Source organism: Eleutherodactylus coqui, chromosome 1, assembly GCF_035609145.1.
Source record: "Eleutherodactylus coqui strain aEleCoq1 chromosome 1, aEleCoq1.hap1, whole genome shotgun sequence".
NCBI classification, from domain to species: Eukaryota; Metazoa; Chordata; class Amphibia; order Anura; family Eleutherodactylidae; genus Eleutherodactylus; species Eleutherodactylus coqui.
In genome coordinates this window covers 254,130,019-254,154,214 of record NC_089837.1, presented here as the reverse complement: position 1 = coordinate 254,154,214, position 24,196 = coordinate 254,130,019, and the positions used below count along the sequence as shown (strand labels likewise).

At 41.7% G+C, this 24,196-nt stretch overlaps 1 protein-coding gene across 1 annotated transcript in view; it reads right to left on the bottom strand.

The window, feature by feature from the left end:
* Positions 1 to 9,598: 9,598 nt before the first annotated feature.
* Positions 9,599 to 24,196, bottom strand: part of SIM1 (SIM bHLH transcription factor 1) — an 81,043-nt gene continuing 66,445 nt past the window's right edge. The window contains exons 10-11 of the mRNA XM_066591390.1: positions 15,343 to 15,748; positions 9,599 to 11,021 (exon numbers count right to left, since the gene is read on the bottom strand). Coding sequence (XP_066447487.1) covers positions 10,303 to 11,021; positions 15,343 to 15,748 — 1,125 coding nt within the window. The 3' untranslated portion in view covers positions 9,599 to 10,302. The remainder of the gene's footprint in view (positions 11,022 to 15,342; positions 15,749 to 24,196) is intronic.

The window sequence follows — 24,196 nt, the reverse complement described above, 5'->3', positions numbered from 1 at the left end:
GGATGGATGAACACAGAACTTGCACACATGTTAAAAAGGAAGAAAATATATTTATCAAATGGAAAGAAGAAAGAATATCTAAAGCAGAATATAATACGGTCTGCAGAAATTGTAGGGCGAGTTCCAGAAAAGCTAATATTGAATTGAGGCTTGCAACCGAGGCCAAAAGCAAAAAAAAGGATTTGGGGGATATGTCAAAAGCAAAAGAAAAGTCAAAGATGCTATTGAATGCTTACAGGATGAAACTGGTGATTTGGTTAAGAATAATGTTGAGAAGGCCTAACTTTTAAATTCCTATTTTGTATATTTCTCTAAATGAATTCAAATCTCAAGGTCCAGATGAATTACATCCTAACATACTAAAGGAAGCAGCGGAGGTAATTGCTGAACGACTCGCCATAATCTTTAAAAATTCCTGGAGAACAGGAAAAGATTGAAAAAGGGCAAATGTTGTCCCTATCTTCAAAGAAGGGAAGAAGGAGGATCCAGGAAACTACAGGCCTGTGAGCCTGACTTCTATACCGGGAAAGATATTTGAGCAAATTAATAAACAGTATGTATGCAAGTACTTGGATAAAAATGGAGTAATTAACCAGAGCCAGCATGGGTTTGTAACAAGCAAGTAATGCCAGACTAATCTAATTTCCCTCTATGACAGAATCACTGACTGGGTTGATCAGGGAAATGCGGTGGATATAGTATATCTTGACTTTAGTAAAGCATTTGACAAAGTATCTCATACCATACTTATTGAAAAAATGACCAAATATGGGATTGACAAGGCAACTGTTAGGTGGATTCACAACTGGCTGAGTGATCGATTCGTACTCAAAGAGTGGTCATAAATGGCTGACACTAGAGAAGAGAGAGAGAGGATTAAAAAATGATCTAGAAAGCTTGAACAATGGGCGGCGACTAACAGAATGGTTTTTAACAAGGAGGAAGGCAAAGTCTTACATCTAGGCAAGAAAAATGAAAAAAAGCACATACAAATGGGAGAAATTGGGTTAAGCAGCACATGTGAAGAAGACTTGGGTATTCTAATAGAACACAGACTAAGCATGACTCAACAATGTGATGCAGCATCCAAAAAGGGAAACACAATTTTGGGATGTAATAAGAGAGGCATAGAGTCTAGATCACATGAGGTAATTATCCACCTCTACTTTACCTTGGTTAGACCACATCTGAAATACTGTGTCCAGTTCTGGGCACCCCAGTTTAAAAAAGACATAAACAAACTGGAGCAAGTTCAGAGAAGAGTTACCGAGATGGTGAGCGGTCAGCAAATAATGTGCTATGAGAAACAGTTAAAGGATCTGGGAATGTTTAGCTTGCAAAAAAGAAGGCTGAGAGGAGACTTAATAGCTGTCTACAAATACCTGTCACTGTGCAGAGGGATTAGCCTATTCTCATTTGCACAAGGAAAGACTGGAAGCAATGGGATAAAACTGAAAAGGAGGAGACACACATTAGATATTCGAAAAACAAAATTAAAAGTGAGGGTGATCCTGTGGCAACCTGTTCCACTCATTGAAGTGGTGAGTTCTCCTTTAATGGAAGTGTTCAAACAGAGGCAGGACAGACTTCTGTCTGGGATGATTTAGTGAATCCTACATTGAGTAGGTGGTTGGACCTGATGACCCTAGAGGTCCCTTCCAACTCTACCATTCTATGATGCCCGCATCACATGACCTATACATATAGCATAGGCACAGTGTAAACAGCAGCTATTTTACAGCTGAGCACAGGATATAGAAGCTGAATCACCTTTATATGCCTACACAATACATGACCTGTTGTTAATAGCAACAGATATTCTTCAGAGGAAACATTCCTGCTTGGAGTGAAAGCTTGCATACCAGCAGAGAATTTAAATGGCGCTCTATTGGAGGGAGCAGAGAAAGAAGCTGTATCACAGTTATATGCCTATACGAAATGTGGTCTGTACATTCGGTGAGGGTATATTTCTGCTGCTTTCACCATATATAAAAGCAAATTAGACAGACAAACTATGCTTTTGCGTGGTGAATATTTCTAGGCCTTACACTTCTAGCAGTGGGGTGAGGAGAATTCAATTACATTACACCAAAGAGGGGCAGTTAACAAATATACAAGCTGCCCTTCTATTCTCACATATCATGCAGCCCAGGGATTGTAGTTTATTTAGTTGATGGTGTTGTTTTTTTTTTTGTTAAACTAAAATAAAAAGAACCCCCAACAGAGAAACATCAAGTGTGTTCAGTCATGAGTCTGGTTTATTTGCAAGCCTTATGGAGCTAGCAGTGGTTTTCGGCAAACTTGAACGCTAGCTGAAAAGTTAAAAAAGCATATCCAGTAGCATAGCCCCTTCACTGTACTAGCTGACACAGCAACGTCTATACGTTTGTGGTTGTGGCTGGTACTGTAGCTCAAGCTCTAAATGACTGCAAACACATATATGAAGCTTACAAATGCCTCTAAATGCGATAGTGAAAAATTGGTGTTCCCAATTCTGGAGTTCAGGAAAACATAATAGTAGCCAGTCCAGCTGACTGGTGCTGCAGGCAACACAAGTGAAGATGTAAACAAAATTCTGCCTCCCTGCAGTCACATTATGGAGTACTATGCGTACTTGCCTTTTTTCACTAACGTAATCTATAGAACCACTTTAGGTTAACTCAATGTATTTTCCATCAGCATACAGTTTGTTTATGTTCAGCTGAAGCAACTAAAGTGCTCTTTATGATGCTAGATTTCAAATGACTATGAATCCTATATAAAATCTTCCTGCATGAGTGCATTCCCCCAGATACAGCAGCCAAACTTTAAAAAAGCTATTTTAAAGGTTCTATTGTTAGTTTGCTACCTCACTGCAGCTTAGAATAATACAGCGGGCCATTGTTTAAGTAAACCTCTTGGTGCAACTGGATAACTCTTGGATTTTGGGAGGCCCTGCATTGCTTTACATAATATAGGTATTGTTTATGATTGCCTCTATTCTTACAAAGCAGCTGCGACTTGTGAATTACAGTTAAGTGGAAAAAAATTGCACTTAATCCTTATTTTCCTCTGCTGACATGCAATTATATTTTTGACAAAAAGGAGTCTGTGTAAAGAAGCCTGGCATGTAAATATATGCTTCTGGTCTAGGCATTGGCCATTGACCAATGTGTTGTATGTCCCTCTTATGGAGCAGGTGGGGATATTTAATGTCTACATAGTGCGTCAAGATAATGACCACTAATTTAGCCCCAGGTGCTCAGCTACTTTCAGGGGCGACAAGTAAGGCAACTCTCATATGTGTTCATAAGACGCTGCTTGAAATCGTGGCATTCACCAAGATTTTGGACGGCATTTTTTTAACACATTCACAGTGTTTGACAGCACATTTTAACACAATTTATCATTGTGATGGGTGATGAGGTGCATTAAAAAGCACTACAATGTGCAAAAATAGAACAGACAGCGCTAAAAAAATCACAGCGTTGGAAACGCTGCGTTTGAGTGCAGGTCTGAGAACACCCGTTAAAATCAATGGAAGCATTGTACAGTAGTTAGCGCAAAGCTCGGGGTGCTGTGCTAATCACGGTAAAAAGTGCTATGACTCAGAGTTGCCTAAGAGTTTCTCCAAAGTTAAATCCACAAATAAATCTACTAGCGACCACTTGTCCATTTGTCTGTGTGTGTTAGGGCTCATGTCCACGGGCAAAATAAGAATTAAAATCCGCAGCGGATTTTAACTCTTCTTCTGCCCGCGGATCCGCATCCCATAGGGATGCATTGACCACCCGCGGGGTAGATAAATACCCGCGGATAGTCAATAAAAGGGATTTTAAAAAAAATGGAGCATGAAAAAATCCGGACCATGCTCCATTTTCATGCGGGTCTCCCGCGGGGACGGCTCCCGCGGGCTTCTATTGAAGCCTATGGGAGCCGTCCGGATCCGCGGGAGACAAAAATCAGAGTTTACTCACACGCTCCGGTTCTTCTCTTCTCCGCGGCGCCATCTTCTCTCAGTCGCGGCCGGATCATTTTGCTTCGGGCTGGCGCATGCGCGGGGCACGTCACCGACGTCATCCTGCACATCCGCCGAGCCGAAGAAAGAAGATCCGGCCGCGACGCAGAGAAGATGACACCGCAGCGAAGAGAAGAAACGGAGCGGATGGGAGGTGAGTTTATTCTTATTTATTGTTATTTTCAGCGCTCATGTCCGCGGGGCAGGAGGGACCCGCTGCAGATTCTCCATGTAGAATCCGTAGCGGGCCTGATTTTCCCCGTGGACATGAGGCCTTACAGTTTGATGCAGAGCCTGACGGCACCTGAATGTCAGTTACTGGATCTTAGCTCTGCCCTTGACCACATGATGGTGACGTCATCACAGGTCCTTTATCCTCCTTGTGTACTGAATGAGGGATTGTGGGCAGACTACATCCCCCACAAACCTCTGCGACCTCAGTTGCTATGGATACACCAGTATTTAGTCTGACAGTTTATACCTGGTTGTGAGATAGCTGGACACCTGTGTGGAGACTCCAATAAATGACACCTCACGAATGTACACATACATAGCTCGTGTGCTCACAGGACCTGTGATGATGTCACTGTTATGTGATCAGTCACATGGTCTATGAGCTTAATAAAGGATTATGGGTGGACTACATCACCCATAAACCCCCACAGCCTCAAGTGCTATGGATACAGCAGTACTCAGTTTGGCAGTTTGTAGTTGGTTGGAAGACAGCTTGACACCTCTGTGGAGACTCCAATAAATAACACCTCACAAATGTACACATACATAGCTGGCAGAGCACATTGACCATCAACATTGAAGCATAGTCCCTCACCACTATCTTCACATCTCCTGAACATGATATCATGTTATCTTAAGTGCTAACTCAGCCAACACCAGTCCAGCCTTCATCTAATCTAGGCTTGACAAAGACTGATTGATGTGGTCAAAACATTGCAATTTTATGTGATGATGCGGTAACCATCTAAGCATTCCTATGGAGGCATAAAGTCTGCTGTTTGCACCAAAAACCTGCTGCCTGTTCTTTGTTTCTTTTTGCTTCATCTAATCTTCAACTGTTGTCCAGTGTTGAAACAAACTGTCACTGTTATGCAAACTTGTCACCACAGAGGGTTCACTGCCACCATGAAACTAATGCAGTTTACATGACACAGCGACAAGCCACGACTTCACCAGCTGAAGTTTGTAAATCTCGTGCAGCAGATATGCAAAAACAATGAGCGAACATGTCTCCTTAATGAGCAACTGAAGTTTGTAAATCACGTGCAGGTCATATGTGAAAGCAACGTAGCAGAGCATGCAGCAGAGTTGTGTTGTGCATTGCGCTACCAGAAACACTGGTACTGTTTAATTTCCTCAAAATTACTAGTAATTACCTGAACATGTTTCTGTTGCTGCAATAGTACAATGCTCACGTTCTAAAAATGTAGGGATCTCTTCTAAGGCCGCCTGCACACGGGCGGAAATACTGCCGCGGGATTTCCGCCACTGAAAGTTTGCATAGGAGTGCATTACAATACGCACTCCTATGCAGACGGCCGCGGTTTGGCCACGCGAAATCTCGCACGGCAAACAAACCGCGGCATGTCCTATTTTTGTGCGGGGCTCGCACTCACCCGGCCGCTGGCTCCGGTCTGCGCATGCGCCGGCTGCGCGGCAGCCGGCACATGAAAGAGCCGGGGCCGCCAGGCGCGGGTGAGTACGCGCTCGTCCCTGCAAGCTCTCGGGTCGGGTCCCGCGGCAAGCATTCTCGCTGCCGGATCCGACCCGCTCGTTTGCAGGCGGCCTAATTTATAGATCTTTCATTATTGTTTTAAGCTGAACAATTTTATACCTATATTTAAAATTGGATTCATATTTTTAATTATATTTAAAATTGAAAAATTGAATCCAAAGCAAGATAGTTAAATGGTTCACTGTGAGGATTCGAATCACCACCTATATCATTGTCCAGTCCACACATACTTTTTATTACACACCAAGCCTCCATGACAATACAGCACTTGACAGCACCAAGAAGGATAAACTGGCATCAGAATATGTAAGCAAAATATTAGTTTCCCCTGTAAAACAAACAGGGGTTTATAAATTTCTCTTTGAAGATTGCATATTTAGGCTAGTTTCACACGGCCGAGAGTGATATCAGGCCATTAAATTCGCCCTGATATAGCATGTTTGATGTCCCTGTGGATGTGAGGTGGTTTTGTGTCAAAAGCACCTCCCATCACTCCAGTACAGCTGTGATCCTCCGACGGAGGATTTGCAAGTCTTTCCAATTGTTTTCATTGAGAAACCTTGCATCGCACGTCATACTATGTATTTTCTGGCCCCATTGAAAACAATGGGCGAGGCGTTCCAAGGGAATGCCCAAAGATAGGACATGCTGCTTGTGTATATGATCCCATTTAAAAAAGAGCAGGGTTCACATTCATGTGAGATTTGTGCGTCTTGCATCGCACAAATCTTGCACAATTTTCATGGCAATGTGAACGCAACCTTATCCTATAAAAAAACAGACATGCACAGGACAGAACAGCAGTTATTTAATTTTTTTCCCTGTGCTGTTTTTCTACAGATTTCATTGTCTCCTTAGGGCTTAAGCATGCAGCAACGTGATGTTATACATTCACAGGCACTCTATGCCCCTCATAGAGTGGATTCAGCAAGCAATACCTTCTCAACATTTTATACTCAACCATATTAAAGTCGGAGCTTCACTAGTGACAGACACTGATTCCAGAATTTAAAAGGAAGGCTCAGATAAACTAAATTTGCTTTCCGAGGCTCATACAACATTAAACTAAAGACAAATTGCCTCCCCGGCAGCACTGTGGCACCATTAGGGAAGGGGGAATTAGCAGAATCAATTACCAGTACAATATGCCTGGAATTCTCTATTTGCGCTACTGCCTGGCATAGACAGAGTCCCAAACCTTACCAGAGGCTCACACTCTGAGAGATACTGCTTTGGAGGAGAATACCCCAATAATACATGATTTTTTTTCTCTCAGAATTGGCCTATTTAATACTATTGAGGAAGGATATAATTTATATTAGGCTGTAAACTTGCATTCAATTCAAATTTCCCAAGAAATGGTTATTTAGCCTACATTGGGATATTAAGGATGTATAGATAGAAATAATTAATCAGAGACAGAAATCAACACAATATAAATATTTTTAACTATATTTCAAACCAAAAAAATCTTCACATAATAAATACATTTTATGCACAATTAACTTGAAATTGAGCTCAGAAAGTTATTTACATTATAAATAATTATAAATGGGAACACTTTGCAAGGTATGTTAACAAGAGATATGTCAGATTTTTTACATGAAATTCCAAAGGGATACTTCAAGTTACAGGTAATATTGTACAATGTCACTAGAAATATACATTGCAAGGCATGTCTGATCAGACATTTGAGGCTGAGCATCTGCCCTTATAAATATTTCAATGCAATTTAAGGGCACCAGTCAAAAAAGCAAACATAACTGGCCATCATCTTCTAATGTGAGACACCGTCCTATTCACAACATAAACACACCTTTGATTTTAAAGTGCAGTCAACTGCTAAATGTGCCCACTATTTCTGGGAAAATGTCTTATCATTCTGTAAAAAGAAACTGCAAAAAATGTACTCAATTGTTTTTCTCAAATGTTTTTGACTCCAAGTATGAAGATACAGATATAATATGATGTTGAGGCCAATGAAAAAGATACAGTTTTCCAAGTTTAAAGGGGCATCATAAAATATTGTTATGTAATAAAACTATGCACTTCATTTATTTTATTAGAAAGGAAAATATTGTGTGTATTTCTGTTTCATTTTAACCTTATTCTTTAGGTATTTTAGGTAGTACATTTACACCCTGGAAGGTTGAGGCTGGAGTGAATAATTAGGCCCATACAAGCACTGGAAGCTATCTAGATTTGAATTATAGAGCAGAACAAAGCATGCAAAACAGAAAATATGCATTATTTCTACCGAAAATATTTTAAAATTATGGTTTGAAGATATAAAAAGTGTACCTTGAGAAACTCTAACTTTAACATGTGATTGTTTGTCCAATTAGCTACAGTATGGTTTAAAATGCCCAAAACATTTTAGTTTTCATATGCTGCTGAGCACATTATTGTACATACATAAATATGCCCAGCTGCTTAAAACGTATATATTTGATGTAATGAAAATATATTTAGTTTTCTTTTGATTAAAAGTGATGTGTCTTGTTCACTTTTTACCCTACAATAGTAGGAAGAATTATTCAGTTTCTTCAGTGCTCTAATATTCAATTAACTATTTTACATGCTACTCTAAGAGCAAACTATGAACAGTATTGCTCCCTATATAATATTAATACACTAACTATTACAGTTTTGTAAATAAAAAAACTCAAGTTTTCTAACATGTTGGAAAAATGTTGTTAAAATTATAACAGTATTATGTTATGTGACCTTTCTTATTTGCTTCATAGGGACAGTCATTTAACAAAGGACAGTGTAATTTCACATAGCTGCTTTCATTTAAAAAGTAATAGTCAAATTTGTTATTAGTTGGGCTAGGCTCACACTGGCATTGATTTTCTTTTTTATCAATTCTTGTAAAGCTGATCAAATTAAATTTACAAAATCTCATCAATGGTTAAATCAGGCTTTGATATCAAGCTGTATTTACAGAACCTATACTCCAAGCATATTGCATTTTCTGAATACTGTAGCTCTATCAATAAATAGATCCTTCTTTTTGATTTTCTTTTAGAACAAATCTGCAAAAATGAAAAAAGGAAGTTAAAAAAAGTGTGAGCCTAGCCTAACAGTGATGATAGTTATGTTGACTGGTCTGTGAAGTCATTGCAAGTGCAGGAAAATTCACTGTTGGGTATTCAGTGTAGATAGATGATATGTAATTAGAGGAACCCCATGTATGCATTCATATTAAGAGTGACAAGTAATGATCTAGCAGATTTTCCTTCCACATACTGAAATTAAAACTCATTGGGCAGATGTTCAGACTATGTAGCCAAATTTAGTTTCCCACCTAGACAAAAAGATTGTTCTTAAATTAAAGCAGTTCTTCTTTGCAGAGATTTGATATTACAAGCATAACTGTCAGTTCCATCAATCTGTTTCTTATGAAAGATGTAAATTGTTAAAAATTCCTATACAATATATTCTGAGCAAGAAGACACAGAATCTATATATTGGAACCAACAATTTGGACAAATGAAAGTGAAGATAACATATTTAGAATACATAATATGCCAGATACAAATTCCAGTACATATGGTACCAACCTAAAATCTTTTTTATGCATGGAAATGTATTTAGTAATATTGGAAACATAGGATTTCCAGGATATATTTTCTCTCTTGACCGGTTCATTTATAATGTCCTTTAAAAGTTTAAATGAAATATATAAGTTCCATATATACAACTGTGTGATATTTGTAATTATTATAGTATGCTTGCTGAAAAAACTATTCAGGCAAAAGACATTTGTTGAATTCTTACAATACTGTAACTCCTCTAGCAGAAGTAGCATGATGGATAAATTATGTAGAGACAAAATACTAAAATGAGTAAATCCAGGTCACTCTTAAAAAAGGTTAATAATAAACAAACATCTGTTGGTTGTGTTTATATGTAATACGGTCAATGTATATCAATTTTGCCTGCAAACTCTACTGCAGTGACATGGTTACTATAATATGATTAAGGGTGTGTGGAAACAAGCAATGCAGTTATCTAATGTGAATATAGTGTATACAAACCTTTCAAGTAATTAGAAGACAGAAAATGGACTACAGGTTAAGCAAATGTACTATTGTGCTAAAAAAAAACTAATTCTGATTTTGCAATCATAAACATACAAACATATGTGCATTTGTGCCTGTTTATACATAAAGTTGTACATTCAACTTTGCTTCAAGTTCCATATGCATAGTTTTAGGGGTTTTGTTTTGTTTGTTTTTTATTTGTGTTTTATTTTTTTGAGAATGTCTCTATTTACATGCAAGTGTAATTAGCAAAAACGTGTAGCCTGCAACACTGAAATTCGTATTTTCAGTTTCCAAGACTGCATGACTGGTTACCATAGACATATGATATGTAAAATAAAAGTCCTCTGAACTTTATTATTTCATCCTAAATACAAAACCAAGCCTAGTTTTTCTTGCTGTTACATCCAGTGCACCATAAGTCATTAGATGCTGGTAATAATGACATGAAAATGTAATTTTTTTATGTAAAGCATATGAAGCATAAAGATAAGTCATATAAAACATCAACTTCCATTTGTAATTATTACTGATGTACCCTTGTGCACTTGTGCAGGGTCCTGTTGCATTCGTAAATGAGAAGTTACATCAAAATGGGAGCCACTGCAGCCCAATGAATAGTTTCTAATAGAGTCGGTGTCATATAGGTGCTCAAGAGCATATCCAGTAATGGTGTAAGCATGTTTATCAAAGTATGGACGATGGGCATTGTAGTAGTTTGGGGAGGTGGAATGGTCCACTGTTTGTTGAGGGGACACATTTGTATGTAAGTAGTCCTTTGTTATGCTTACTCCTGCTTTTGAAATTCTCTCAGAATTTGGACTGCTCATTCTGGACAGAGTTGTTGGACTGTTTTCATATTCATTGTCTCTTGGACTTAACATTTTGCCATCCCTTTGCTGTAGATGATCACAAGGAGAAGAATTAGAAACAGATGGGCCACGGCACACAACTCCAGTTAACTGGGATTGTTGGTAATTGACAAAGCAAATTGAATTTCTTTTTGAGGTGCCGTTGATAGGAGTTAGCTGATCTGGACTAGACTTACGTAGCTGTAACCTATTTTCCTCTTCCTTTATCATTTGTTGAGTTGCACGAATGAGTGTTTCAATTTTGCTTGGTTCATGATTTTGATATTGCTCAGTACGATAACGATCCCCTGATTCGCTTGCAGAACCATGGTCAGGAGAACTGACAACACTGTCTTCATCCCAATGACTTCTACCTGAATAAGGAGAAGCAACAGTCAATTTTGTAACATCCCAGAATTCATTTTAACTGAAATTTTGGATATCAAAACCTAATAGAAAATATATGCTTTTCAATTGAGAAGGGAAATATTCCTTGAAGAACAACATTATGTGGGAAGGTTTCCCTTTTATCTTGAGATGAATTTCCTTCCCATTTTTGATAATTAAGGACATCCACAAAATTGGAACTCAATTAAATTCAGAATTATGAAAGTATTTCTGCAGTTATAAATATAAAATTAGTTGCTGCAGTTCTCACTAAACGCTTTATCTTTCCACGTATGTTCAAAGGTCTTCTTGTCTCTGAGCTACAGCAGATACCCTTGCTACACACTATTACAAGTGACAGTAAAGCTTCAGAAGAAAATAGTCTCGTGCACTGTCTCATTGACAGTCAGCAGCAGCCTTTACTGCACAGGTCTCTATGCTGCTGCTTGATATTTACAGTCAGTTACAGGGGTGTACAGCTTCAGTGTCTTTGCTGTTAAAGCTCAGAATTAACTATATTGCATTGTTGAAAAGCTTTAATGAGATTCTTACAAAATGGCAAGATTGCAGATGCACGTGTAAAACAAAGATAAAGTATGACGGCAGTTTTAAATGACCTACAGCTCCAGAACCATCAGTTCAATGCCTGCTTGAATGGCATATGGCCGCTGAGGCCAGTGATTGACATGAATAATAAACATTATTGGACTGCAACAGGAGCTTGTGGGACTGGACCAGTGGGCACAGGAAAAATGTGAGCTTTTTCCTTCGTTTTACAAGTATTTGACCTTTTGCCATTTTCTAAAAAATCTGCATGTGATTTTACAATTATTACTGGAAGAACACTCTAACACATAGAAAGTGTTTTACTGGAAAAATCACAACAGGGCCTCATCTAGACGAGCTTTTTTTTGTTTTGTGCGCCTATGTGCGCAAAAAAAAAGGCTGCTCGCATGAGCAGAAAACGCGTGATTGGGCAAGGTGTACGATTGAAACTTTGCCCATTCACTGGAGCAGCAGCTCCACGAAGGTTCCCTCATCAATGAACACTGTGACAGTACTGTCACAGTGTTCAGTGATGAGGGGACTGCAGCGGGTACGAAAGAATCCCCTGCCACAGCTATCACAGTTGTGGGAGAGGAGAGCGATGCCATCCCATTGCTTTTAATGGGGCTCGCGCTGCTGCCGCCCCATTAAAAGCTATGAGATGAAGGCAACCCCTGCAATGAAGAAATATAAGTCCTTCCCTGAAAATCATCCCTAGCTATAGAAAAAAACAAAACAAAAAAAACATTAAAGGAGATGTCTCGAGGAAGCAGTTAAATTTTTTTTTTGCCCAGTCCCCCCCATTAAGCATACATAACTAAGCCCCCCTGTAAATGACATTTCTAGCTGGTTCGTACTTACCGTTCCAGCGTTTCAGCAACTTATAAAAGTTTCCTCAAGATGGCCGCCGGCTCTTTCCCCGTCGCTCGCTGCAGCCCGACGTGCGCGCTCCCGAGACGCCGCCAGCTGTGTCTCCATGGCAACCGGACGCATCGCAGCCACCGACCAGACGCCCCGCAGCCGCCGACCAGACGCCCACCGCCAGGCAGCAGGTAACCGGCGCTAGCCCCCGGCTCCCCAGCGCTAGACCCTCAGCCCAGGTGAAGGCCCCGGAGCCCAGCGCTAGGTTCCGGAGCCTAGTGGCAGCCCCCCCCGGCCTAGCGGCAGCCCCCCCCCGGCCTAGCGACAGCCCCCCCATCGCAGCGACAGCCCCCCCCCGGCCTAGCGACAGCCCCCCCATCGCAGCGGCAGCCCCCCCCGGCCTAGCGACAGCCCCCCCATCGCAGTGGCAGCCCCCCCCCGGCCTAGCGACAGCCCCCCCATCGCAGCGACAGCCCCCCCATCGCAGCGACAGCCCCCCCCGGCCTAGCGCTAGTTCCCCCATCACAGCGGCAGGCGCAGCCCGGCGCAGCGACAGCCCCCCCGGCGCAGCGGCAGCCCCCCCCCGGCGCAGCGGCAGCCCCCCCCCCGACCCATCACTTACCTGAGACGCTTCTCGGGGCTGCTGGGCTGGGCTGGGCTTCTCCGCTGGGCAGCTCCACTTTCTGCACCTTCCTCTAACAGAGGATGGTACAGAATGGCCACTGCAGCGCGCTCCCGAGCAGTGACAGCTCGTCTGCGCATGCGCAGAAGAGCTGTAGCGGGGAGCACACTGAAGCGGCTCGTGCTGAATGGAGAAGACCGGACTGCGCAAGCGCGTCTAAAAAAGCAAGCTGCCGGCGAATTTAGACGGAGCCATGGAGACGAGGACGCTAGCAACGGAGCAGGTAAGTGGAATAACTTCTGTATGGCTCATATTTAATGCACAATGTACATTACAAAGTGCATTAATATGGCCATACGGAAGTGTATAACCCCACTTGGTTTCGCGAGACCACCCCTTTAACTCACCTAGAAGTGCTGTCTGGCTATTATCCCCATCCCGGCAGTCTTCTTCTGCATTGTGGTGGCCAGGGATTTAAAAATCCCCGCCTCCAGAAAGCCTCTCTTTGTAATAGATAACAGAATAAGGGCATGTGTGGGGACACCTTTTATAAGGTACTTACACCCATAATGGTTTGTCCTAGTGAGACAGACGATAAAGGGGTTTTCCAGACCTTAAATCAGCAGCTGATTTATGGGAGTCTACCACCTGGAACCCAGGCCAATTGGCTGTTTGCCAAGCAAGCTGTCACCCTATAAGAAGCAAGAAGGCTAGCATGCTATTGCAGACAGAGCATTATGACACTGATCCATTGCATAATGTACCACTGCACAATGTAAGGAGACATCTGCTTCTCGATCCATACAGGGTGACAGCTAAACCTGAGTGGCAGATCCCTGCTGATCAGGTGTTGTTGACCTATGCTGTGAAGAGCTTTTTTTTGCAGGACAAGTTGTATTATTAAATGGTACTATTTAATATGCTGAATATCTCTTAAATATTTTTAAGTGGGGCGAAATGAAAAAAAATACAATAGTAACTATTTGGGGGGGTTCATTTTTACAATGTTCAAAGTGCAGTAAAAGTTACATGTGCTTTCCATCTTACGGTTAAGCATGATTACATTGAGGCCTCGTTCAGATGAGCGCTGTATTTACGCTGCTAAGAAGCGAGAAAACAGTGCTGCTATAGTGCTAAAAAAATCGAGTAAACGGGCTACTTCAAGCTACGTGAAGTAGCCCATTCACACGATCCGAGGTGCGTACTGCATGCTTTCAAGGCTCCCATAGGAGCCTATGGAAAGCACGCAGCAAAGATAGGACGTGTCCTATCTTTGCGCGCACCTTGGAGCTGACATGCAAGTTTCCACTCTTAGGTCCTATCTTTGTTAGATGTGCTGTTTCTGCGCATCTAACAATCGGCCATGTGAACGCTTCTATAGGGACCTATTGGAAACCGCTTCCATGGGAAAATAGTGCTCGTCAGAATGAGCCCTAATACCAAATTTATATGATTTTTCTGTTTTACTCTTGTTTGAAAAAAAAAAGTTTTTTTAAACAAAAATTGTTTTCATCGCCATACTCTGAGATCCATAACATATTTTATTTTCCTTGTTTATTGGGCACTCAGATGGCTTATTTTGTGGGGCAAGCTGTAGTTTTTATTAGAACCATCTGTGCGTAATAAATCTTTTAATTCCATTTTTTGAGGGAGACTGGGTAATTCTGGCATTCTTCATTTTTCAGACTTTTGTGAATGCAAAGATTTCAACAGTTTTTTTTTTTTTTCATTTTTTCTTTCATTGAAAAATGTGAAAAGGTTTTTCTAAACGTTTAATATTTTTTCTTATTTATTTTAAACATTATGTTTTCTGTTTTTACATCTCCATAGGGGATTTTAGCTTTTGACCATGAGATCATTTGTACTATATACTGCAATATTTAAGTATTGAAGTATATAGAATTTTTCAATATTGATCATTTAGCCCTGCCAAAGTCAGGGCTTAATAGGCATTCATGAATGGCAGACCAGAAAGCCTTTACTAGTCCCCAGACTGCCATACTAATGCATCAACACCCTATGATCAATTTGTGGAGGAGGCGGATAGAGTGCTAGAGAGGCCCTCAGATGCACAATCAGCTTTGACCACAGCATCTAAATAGCTAATAGCTGCAATCAGTTCAAACACCAATTGTGGCCATTGCCAATGGCTGACACCAATTTGTGACCAAATGAAGTATATTCGTGCGATTCAGTCGGGAAATGAATACGTAAACATGGTATACTGTTCTATTACATGTGTATGTAAACTATCATCCAAACTTATTAAATTTCCTTACCATGTACTCTGTGAACAGAAGTTATATGAGGCATGGTGTTCTCATATCCATCTCTGCTTTCAGGAGATGACTTAGGCAAAGTGAGAGTTGATCGAGAACCCCACCAATTCTCTCTTCCAGCTTGTGGACTTCCTAGAAAGTATCTACCAGCTTCGCATCTTCCACTTTCGCATGACTGACTATGATGGTGTCTTTCATCACTTAATCTTGAATGGTCAAAGGTAAGTCCAAAACACAAAGCACTTCGGTCAGGATATTGTCTATATGCACATGAGACATCATGTTGCTGGGAGTTTGGCCTTTCTACTGGTTCTATAAGTTGTGGTGAAGCTGTGTCTGTTAAAGGGCTGCCACCCCATTGACTGTCATGATCTGACTCTGATCTCTCCGCATGGAATCCAGAATACTGAAAAATATTACAAAATATATATATAATATTAAATTACACTTTGAACTTGTATGTCATCGTTTTTCAGCTGAACAAAATGTACATAATAAATACATTGTGCAGATACCTCTCTTTGTGAGTTTCTTATGTTTTAGCATGTATCCCTACATTCAGACATCTGGTTGTGCATTAAGTAGTGTAGGGTAATTGGGCTTGATGGGTCAGATGCTGGTCATAAGCCCATGTCCATCACTTGTTTAGAAGGAATACATAAACATACGGGAGGTGCATATTAGAGATGAGCGAACGTGCTCGGCCCCGCCCCTTTTTCGCCCGAATACCGCAATTTTCGAGTACTTCACTACTCGGGTGAAAAGTACTCGGGTGCGCCGGGGGGCGGGGAGAGGCGTGGCGGCGTGTGGGGTAGCAGCGGGGAACAGGGGGGAGCCCTCTCTCTCTCCCTCTCCCCCCCACTCCCCGCTGCAACCCCCTGCGCCGCCACGGCGACCCCCGAATTTTTTCGCCCGAGTACGGAAGTACTCGAAAATCGCGGTATTCGGGCGAAAAAGGGGCGTGGCCGAGCACATTCGCTCATCTCTAGTGCATATGCATTGGCTATGCACCCCATATGGTAACCATACTTTACTGAAGGTAAATAATATTCATAATCCCAGGGGGTTTTGTAGCTTCGGCATGGTAGCATGGGGAGCTGAGATCCGTGTTTTCTGGACCACATAACAGTTAAGCTAAGTCAAGACTCACCTAAATTATCTGAAATTTACATAGCCAAAGGGAAAAAGTATAAGACCACTTTGGAGACATCAGATAATATTTTTATCAGATGATTCTTTCATTCATAAACTGAGGAAACCGGTGGAAGCTCAGGCTTAAGCATGGCGGTGATCAATGCCCCAAATGATTCAGCACCTCCATTCATCCCCCAGACAATAAAATCTTCACTAACAGATAATACAGCTACCTTGGCATCCCCTGCAGACTCCCAAACAAACATGCCCCTCTCTTTTTTTCATAGGAAGAAAGCATTCACCTCAGGAATAGCAAAGTCTAGATCTGTTATTGTAGGTACCTCATCATCTAGTGTCACAAAGCAAACCTCTATTAAAAGTGTTATTACATCTCTTTATTAACTGATGCTACTGTTCCCATACATACACCACAAGGTACGTTCAACACATCTCCACTCCCTCTGGATCATACTGATGCTACTGTTTCCATGAAGACACCTCAATGTACACTCAGCTCATTTTCACTCACACTGGAACATATTCTCACAGCACTGTGGGAGATAGTACAGAAATTACCAGCAAGATCAGAACTAGAAAATCAGCTCTCCCACATAGAAGAGAATCATACAAAAGTGCTGAAAGAAATAAACTTATTTAAGCAATCTATGACTGAAAGAGCGATGTCACTTAAACTTAAAAGTAACCTTGCTTTCTCAGAAATTACTTCTATTGATAGGATTAATATGCAGGTGACCCAATTCTGCATAAAATATTCACAATATGGTTGTCGCCATTATTATTCAAATACTTGAGAGGCCACCTATAGAACTAGACTGGGTCCACAGACGTGCTGGCCCTAGAACAAGAGATCCTATTCATCCACATAATGTGATATGCAGGGTACATTTCTATAAGCAAAAGGAAGATATTTTATGGAGATCCTGGAAACTGGGCAAGATTACCTACAAGGGCTCAAAAATTACTATTTTACCTGAATTTGCTAGATTGACATTAGCCAAATGTAGGGTGGTACGCCCTCTACTGGAGGCAATTAAATCAACTGGTGTTTCATATAGATGGTGCCACCCCATATTATCCTACAAAAACAGGGCCACTTCTATGCAGTGAGCTCACTGAAAGTCTTACAGGGAGCATTTTACCTTCTTGGAGTTCCTCAAATTTGGAGGAATTTAGAGAGGGCAACCTAATACTAGGGGGGATCTTTATTATCCCTGTTGAACCTCTGGTATATTTATCTCAAGGTCATACTAGTCTTTCAGATCTATACACTAAAGATTTAGTAACATTTTAGATGAATGTCAATTGACAGACATTTGGAGTATACATAGTCCTGTGGTTAAAGACTACACATTTTTCTCAGCACTCCATAACCTGCACTTTAGGATAGATTACTTATTTTTACATCACTCACAACTGCCCAGCTTTCAAATGCTTTAATAGACAATATATTGTTCTCAGGCATGCCCTTAACTCTTTAGTCATTAAATTGCCAACAGTTCATCCTTTCAGAGGCCATTGGCGCCTGAAAGAATCATTTTTACAGGACCCCCAAATGATAACTGAGCTCTCTAAAGCCCTCAATGTATATTTTGAGCTCAGTGTAACTTCAGATGTTACTTTTCTACTTGGGAAACACATAAATGTTTCATCCATGGAGTCTGTATTCAAATTGCCTCTAGATTGAAGAAAGAAAGGGTGACCATCCTGATAGCATTGTTGTATCGAATTCATGCTCTAGAGTAAAAACAAAATTCATTGTTGGATAGGAATATTGGGGCAGAGCTAATTCAATTAAAAGAATGGATACATTCTCTTTGTCTCACAAAAGCAAAAGTGGCTTTAATGAAATGTAAGAGGCACTTTTTTGAGTTCGGTAGCAAATCTCGCAAGCTTCTGGCTCGTATGATCCAGAAACAATGAGCATGTACATTCATTCCCTATATCCTCTCTAAGGCCGGCTGCACACGAGCATGACGGGCTCCGCCGTGGAATATTCCGCGGCGAAGCCCGTCACAGCGCCCCCCAGAGACCCCATACTTACCAGCGGATCCGCCGTTCTGGGTCCCACATGACGTTTCCCCGCCCACCGCCGCCGCGTCACATGACACGCCCACCGTGTCACATAACGCGGCCAGCCGTGTCGTGTGACGCGGCGGCGGTAGGCGGGAAAGCGTTTTCACGCTATCTTCCGCTGTGTTACAGCGGGAGATAGCATGAACGGACGGCTTCCATTAACTGCAATGGAAGCCGTCAGCACGTACACCCGCGGCAAATAGAGCATGCCGCGGGTGAAAACGGGAGATTTCACGGTGCGGATTCAATAGAACCTAATAGCTGCAGGCAACGCAGCGGATTTTCGCCGCGAATTACGCGGCGGAAATCCGTTCGTGGGAAGGAGGCCTAACTCTGGTATTCAAGTTCATCTCCCAAACCAGACTGCAGGAGCATTTGGAAACTATTATAAATCCTTATGCGATATTCAGAAGCCTCTATCAGATTCAAAGACAATAATCACTAGATCAAATATTTAGCAATATCTAACATCTGGAATAGGCTCTTTTTTCTACAGAATCTTTATCAGTACTTGAATTACCCATCACTATAGAGGAGCTTTCAGGGGCATTAGAGATTCTCAGTCAGGGAAAGCTTCATGACCTGATAGTTTATTATCTTTTCAATATTATAAAAAATGTTATGATATCCTAGCGCTATTTCTGTCAGTGTTGCCTGCTGGTGCGCAGATGGTTTTGGATTAGGGTCTGCACCAGCGGTGTAGATTTTGGCTCCATTTTTTTGTGGGTGGGCTGTGGATTTTGCCATGGACTTTTCTGCTGCGGGGAGCCAGGGGTGCTTCCACTGTGTGTGATCATTCCATTATGTCAACTACAGATATATAGTTTAATTTTATATTAGGCATGGTAATTAAAGAGACTCTGTCACTATGTTTCTACATTTCTCCCTGAGGATAGTATAAGGTAGTGGACATGCATTCTGATTACAGTGATATGTCTACTGTATGTATCTATGCAGTAGTTTAGAAGAAACTTACATCTTATTAGTAGCAGCCAGATTCAGAGGACTACAGTAGTAGCTTTCTCTCTTACACAGTTAAAGACAGACAGCTGTCAATCAGTGGCTGAAGGGCAGGGTGGATGTGGCTAGCTGCAGCTCATGAATAGCGGGCTAGTCCTCTATGTGCAGCTACTATAATCAAATCCACTTTTCCCAAACTACCACACGAATGTATACAGCAAACATATTACTGTAATCAGCATGCCTGACGCTATCTTATGCTGCTCTGAGAATGTGCTGAAAAAAGATGCTAATTGCTAACAGATTCCTTTTAAATTGTATTTTATTATTATTATTTGTTTAGTATTGTATTTATTTACATAAAATACAGACAACATTGTAATTAGTATTTCTTGTACAGAATACTTTGATATGTCTTGTATAAAAAAAATACTATGTACATAAGGAATATAGAACAATAAGGCTTCCATAATATGAATTGAGCCCTCAATAAACATTACTTTATGACAAAAGTTAGAAAGGATAACATCTTTACAATAAATGTTAACTCAACCGCACAGAAGTATTTGCAGGTATGCATTTTGAAAAAACTGTCATTTTAGCTAAATAAACCAAATGGAAGAAATTGTAAGAAAACTGACAGTAAAAAAGAGGTTGACAGTAGAAATGAGCGAGCATACTCGCTAAGGGCAATTGTTCGAGCGAGCATTGCCCTTAGCGAGTACCTGCCCGCTCGAGTATGGGTGCCGGCCCGGGGGAGCGGTGAGTAGCGGCAGTCAGCAGGGGGGAGAGAGGGAGAGAGAGATCTCCCCTTCGTTCCTCCCCGCTCTCCCCGGCAGCTCCCTGCCCGCCGCCGTTACCCGAACCTTTTCTCTCGAGTGGGCAGGTACTCGCTAAGGGCAATGCTCACTCGAGCAATTGCCCTTAGCGAGTATGCTCGCTCATCACTAGTTGACAGTAATATATGTTCAAAAAATTCAACTGAAACCCAGGGATTTTACCTGTTTTTATTTTCCTTCATTGTAAATACAGGGTTATTACAAATGGTCTTCCTAATTTGAAACACTCAAAAGTCACATTCGTGGCTATAGTGCTGTAAAGATCACGTGAACAGGCTACTTCAAGCCACGTGAAATAGCCCATTCACACAATCCAAGGTACATGCTGCGTGCTTTCAAGACTCCCATAGGAGCCTATGGAAAGCACACAGAAAAGATAGGACATGTCCTATCTTTGAGCTCACTTCGGAGCTGACATGCGAGTTTGCACTCACGTGTCCTTTTTTTTGTTAGGTGCACTGATTCAGCGCGCCTAACATTCTCTCATGTGAAAGCTTCTTTAGGAACCTATTGGTTCCTATTAGAAGCACGTTCTATGCGCTGCTAATATGGTAAAAACAGTGCTCGTCTGAACAAGCCCTTAATGACACTCAGATACATATATTTGAATTAATGAAAACAGAAACGCGAAAGGTTTAGTTGCACAACATCAAAATTTTTTTCCATATCAGAGGCTGGCCAATCCATCGGTTTGATAGTTGCCTATTGAGCTAACTTCTGACTTCATTGTAAAAATTGGAGTGTCTGTTGGAATATAAAACCTAGGATTTATTCTTCCAGCTGCAGCAAAAGCCATATCTGTAGCATGCCTGGGTACAAAATCGCTGTGATTGTTTCCTCATGGAAAAAAGGGGCCATACACTTTCTTACAGGTTATAGAACAAAACGCATTCACCTTGGGGAAGTTGCACATACGCTCCATGTAGGCATGTGGGTTTTCCCTCCTCCAGAATCTGACATTACGTTTGTTAACTATGACTGTGGGATATCCAATTCTCTGCTTCCTCTGATGGTAGATTTCTGTGGCTTTGTGTGAAACTAGCACGGATGCACTCCATTGTTTCTACGCTTACTGGTGGACGGTCAGATTATTTTCACTTATAGATGGAACCTTTTTCCTTAAAATTAGAGTACCACCTATAAATTGTGTGCCCACTGGGTGGATCTTCCTTTGTTAGGAAATTACATTGCACACTAATAACAGATAGGTAGACTTTTAAAATCAAGGACACAAAATGCTCTCCTCTCTACGCTGGCAAACATTTTGTTTCATATCCCCCTAGCAATGAATAGCAGCAGAATAAATCTTTTTCAGACTCATTTAGCAAAACTTTCTCACAGTATGACTGTCTTTGTTGCCCATTGCAACAAATCACAGCTCAGCTTTCATTTTACCTCAGCAACTTGAGAAATTAAAGCTGTGCTATGATTAGTTGCTATGGGGAACAAGGACCATCTTGGTGTTATACAATTTTGCTAAATGAAAAATTTTTTTTCCATTGATATCAAATTTATGTATCTGAGTGTCATGAAATGTGAGTTATAAGGTGTTTTAAATCGGGAAGATCATTTATAATAACCCTGTAGGTATTGTGGCAGTTCATATTTAAACAATTTTAGAAGATGAAAAGTAGGAAATAATAAAAATTCGAGATCTCTCAGAAAAAATAAAATTCCTTTAGCAGGGATTATACAAACAGCATTTAAATTCTTGATACTAATGTGTACCTGAAGCAAAAGGAAAATGCCACAGATGTCTTACACACTGGCCAGATGGTGGCCATTAAATCACTTTTATCTTGTTTTTTACTGATGTAAACCTGAAAGTTAAAATATGTTTTTGCACTGAATATTATGGCATGACACAGATGGCAGAAGCCTTCTTTACGGTAACATAATATAACCATAAAAATAAAAGACAAAATGTGATCTTATTTAATAAACCTGTAGTATTAGAAAATGTTTGAAAACTGAAGACACATGGTTCAGTAAATATGTATGCCCAGCAACTGCCCATTTAATTTCCATGTTGCATCCGTATGCCAATCAAATATTTGCACTATAAGGGCTTAGTCAGACGGGCGTTTTTTCGCACGATTTGCGCATGCGCATGCGTCCGGCGATTTTATAAAACCATTGCTTTGCAATGGTATCGGACACATGAGCACTTTTTATGCACTTGTCCGATAAATTATAGAACAGAAATCGCAGATCGCACCTATCTGCGATCTGCGATTCCTGTTCTCTTCTCTATATGCGCTCAATGGGGCCGGCGGCAGCAGCGCCGACCCCATTGAGAACATATACTAGACAAATCATTCTTCTCTGCCACAGCTGTAACAGCTGTGGCAGAGAAGAACGATGTTTGCCCATTGAATTCAATGGAGCTGGCAATACAGCTGGCTCCATTGAAAGCAATGGGCTGCTGGCGAGCGCACAATGAATTTTCGGGAAGGGCTTAAATATATAAGAACTTCCCTGCAATTCATCCAGAAATGTGTGAAAATAAAAAAATATATATATACTCACCTGGTCCCGGCAGCCGGAGTTCAGCCGCGGCCGGCGGCAGTTTTCCTGAATGGGTGTGAGTGAGAGCTGCCTCTGATTAGTCAGGCTGTGACCAATCAGAGGCAGTTCATTCAGCAGGTGGGGATTTTAAATCCCTGGCTGCTGAATACTACAGAGAGCAGTTCAGGAGAACTGCCGCCGGCCGCGGCTGAACTCCGGCTGCCGGGATTTAAAATCCCCACCTGCTGAATGAACTGCCTCTAATTGGTCACAGCCTGACTAATCAGAGGCAGCTCTCACTCACACCCATTCAGGAGAACTGCCGCCGGCCACGGCTGAACTCCGGCTGCCGGGACCAGGTGAGTATATATATTTTTTTTATTTTTACACATTTCTGGATGAATTGCAGGGAAGGGCTTATATATTCAAGCCCTTCCCGACAATTCATCGTGAGATCGCCCACAGCACATTGCTTTCAATGAAGCCGGCTGTATTGCCGGCTCCATTGAATTCAATGCGCTGGACAGCTCCGGCCCATTTCTATTGAAACGCGGCTAGGAGCAGTTTTTTCGGGCAATTTTTCGGCCCGGTCATGCGATTTGCAGATGCGCATCCGCAAATCACGGGAAAAAACGCCCGTGTGACTAAGGCCTAACTAAGGGCTCATGTCCACGGGCAAAATAAGAATTAAAATCCGCAGCGGATTTTAACTCTTCTCCCACCCGCGGATCCGCACCCCATAGGGATGCATTGACCACCCGCGGGGTAGATAAATACCCGCGGATGGTCAATAAAAGGGATTTAAAAAAAAATGGAGCATGGAAAAAATCCGGACCATGCTCCATTTTCATGCGGGTCTCCCGTGGGGACGGCTCCCGCAGGCTTCTATTGCAGCCAATGGAAGCCGTCCGGATCCGCGGGAGACCTAAAATAGGAATTTAAAAGAATTACTCAACCGGAGCGGGCGGGGAAAGCCTTCTCTTCCTCACGGCCGGATCTTTCTTGCTTCGGCTCGGCGGATGTGCCCGGCGCATGCGCGGCACGTCGCCGACGTGCCGCCGGCGTGACGAATTCATCCGCCGGCCGGAAAAGAAGATCCGGCCGTGAGGAAGAGAAGGCTTTCCCCGCCCGCTACGGATGGGTAAATGCTTTTAAATTCTTATTTTCAGCGCTCATGTCCGCGGGGCAGGAGGGACCCGCTGCAGATTCTACATGGAGAATCTGCAGCGGATCTGATTTTCCCCGTGGACATGAGGCCTAATACATGTAAGTGTATAATAAATTCCCTCCAATAGACTAGCCAACATAAATGTTCTTTT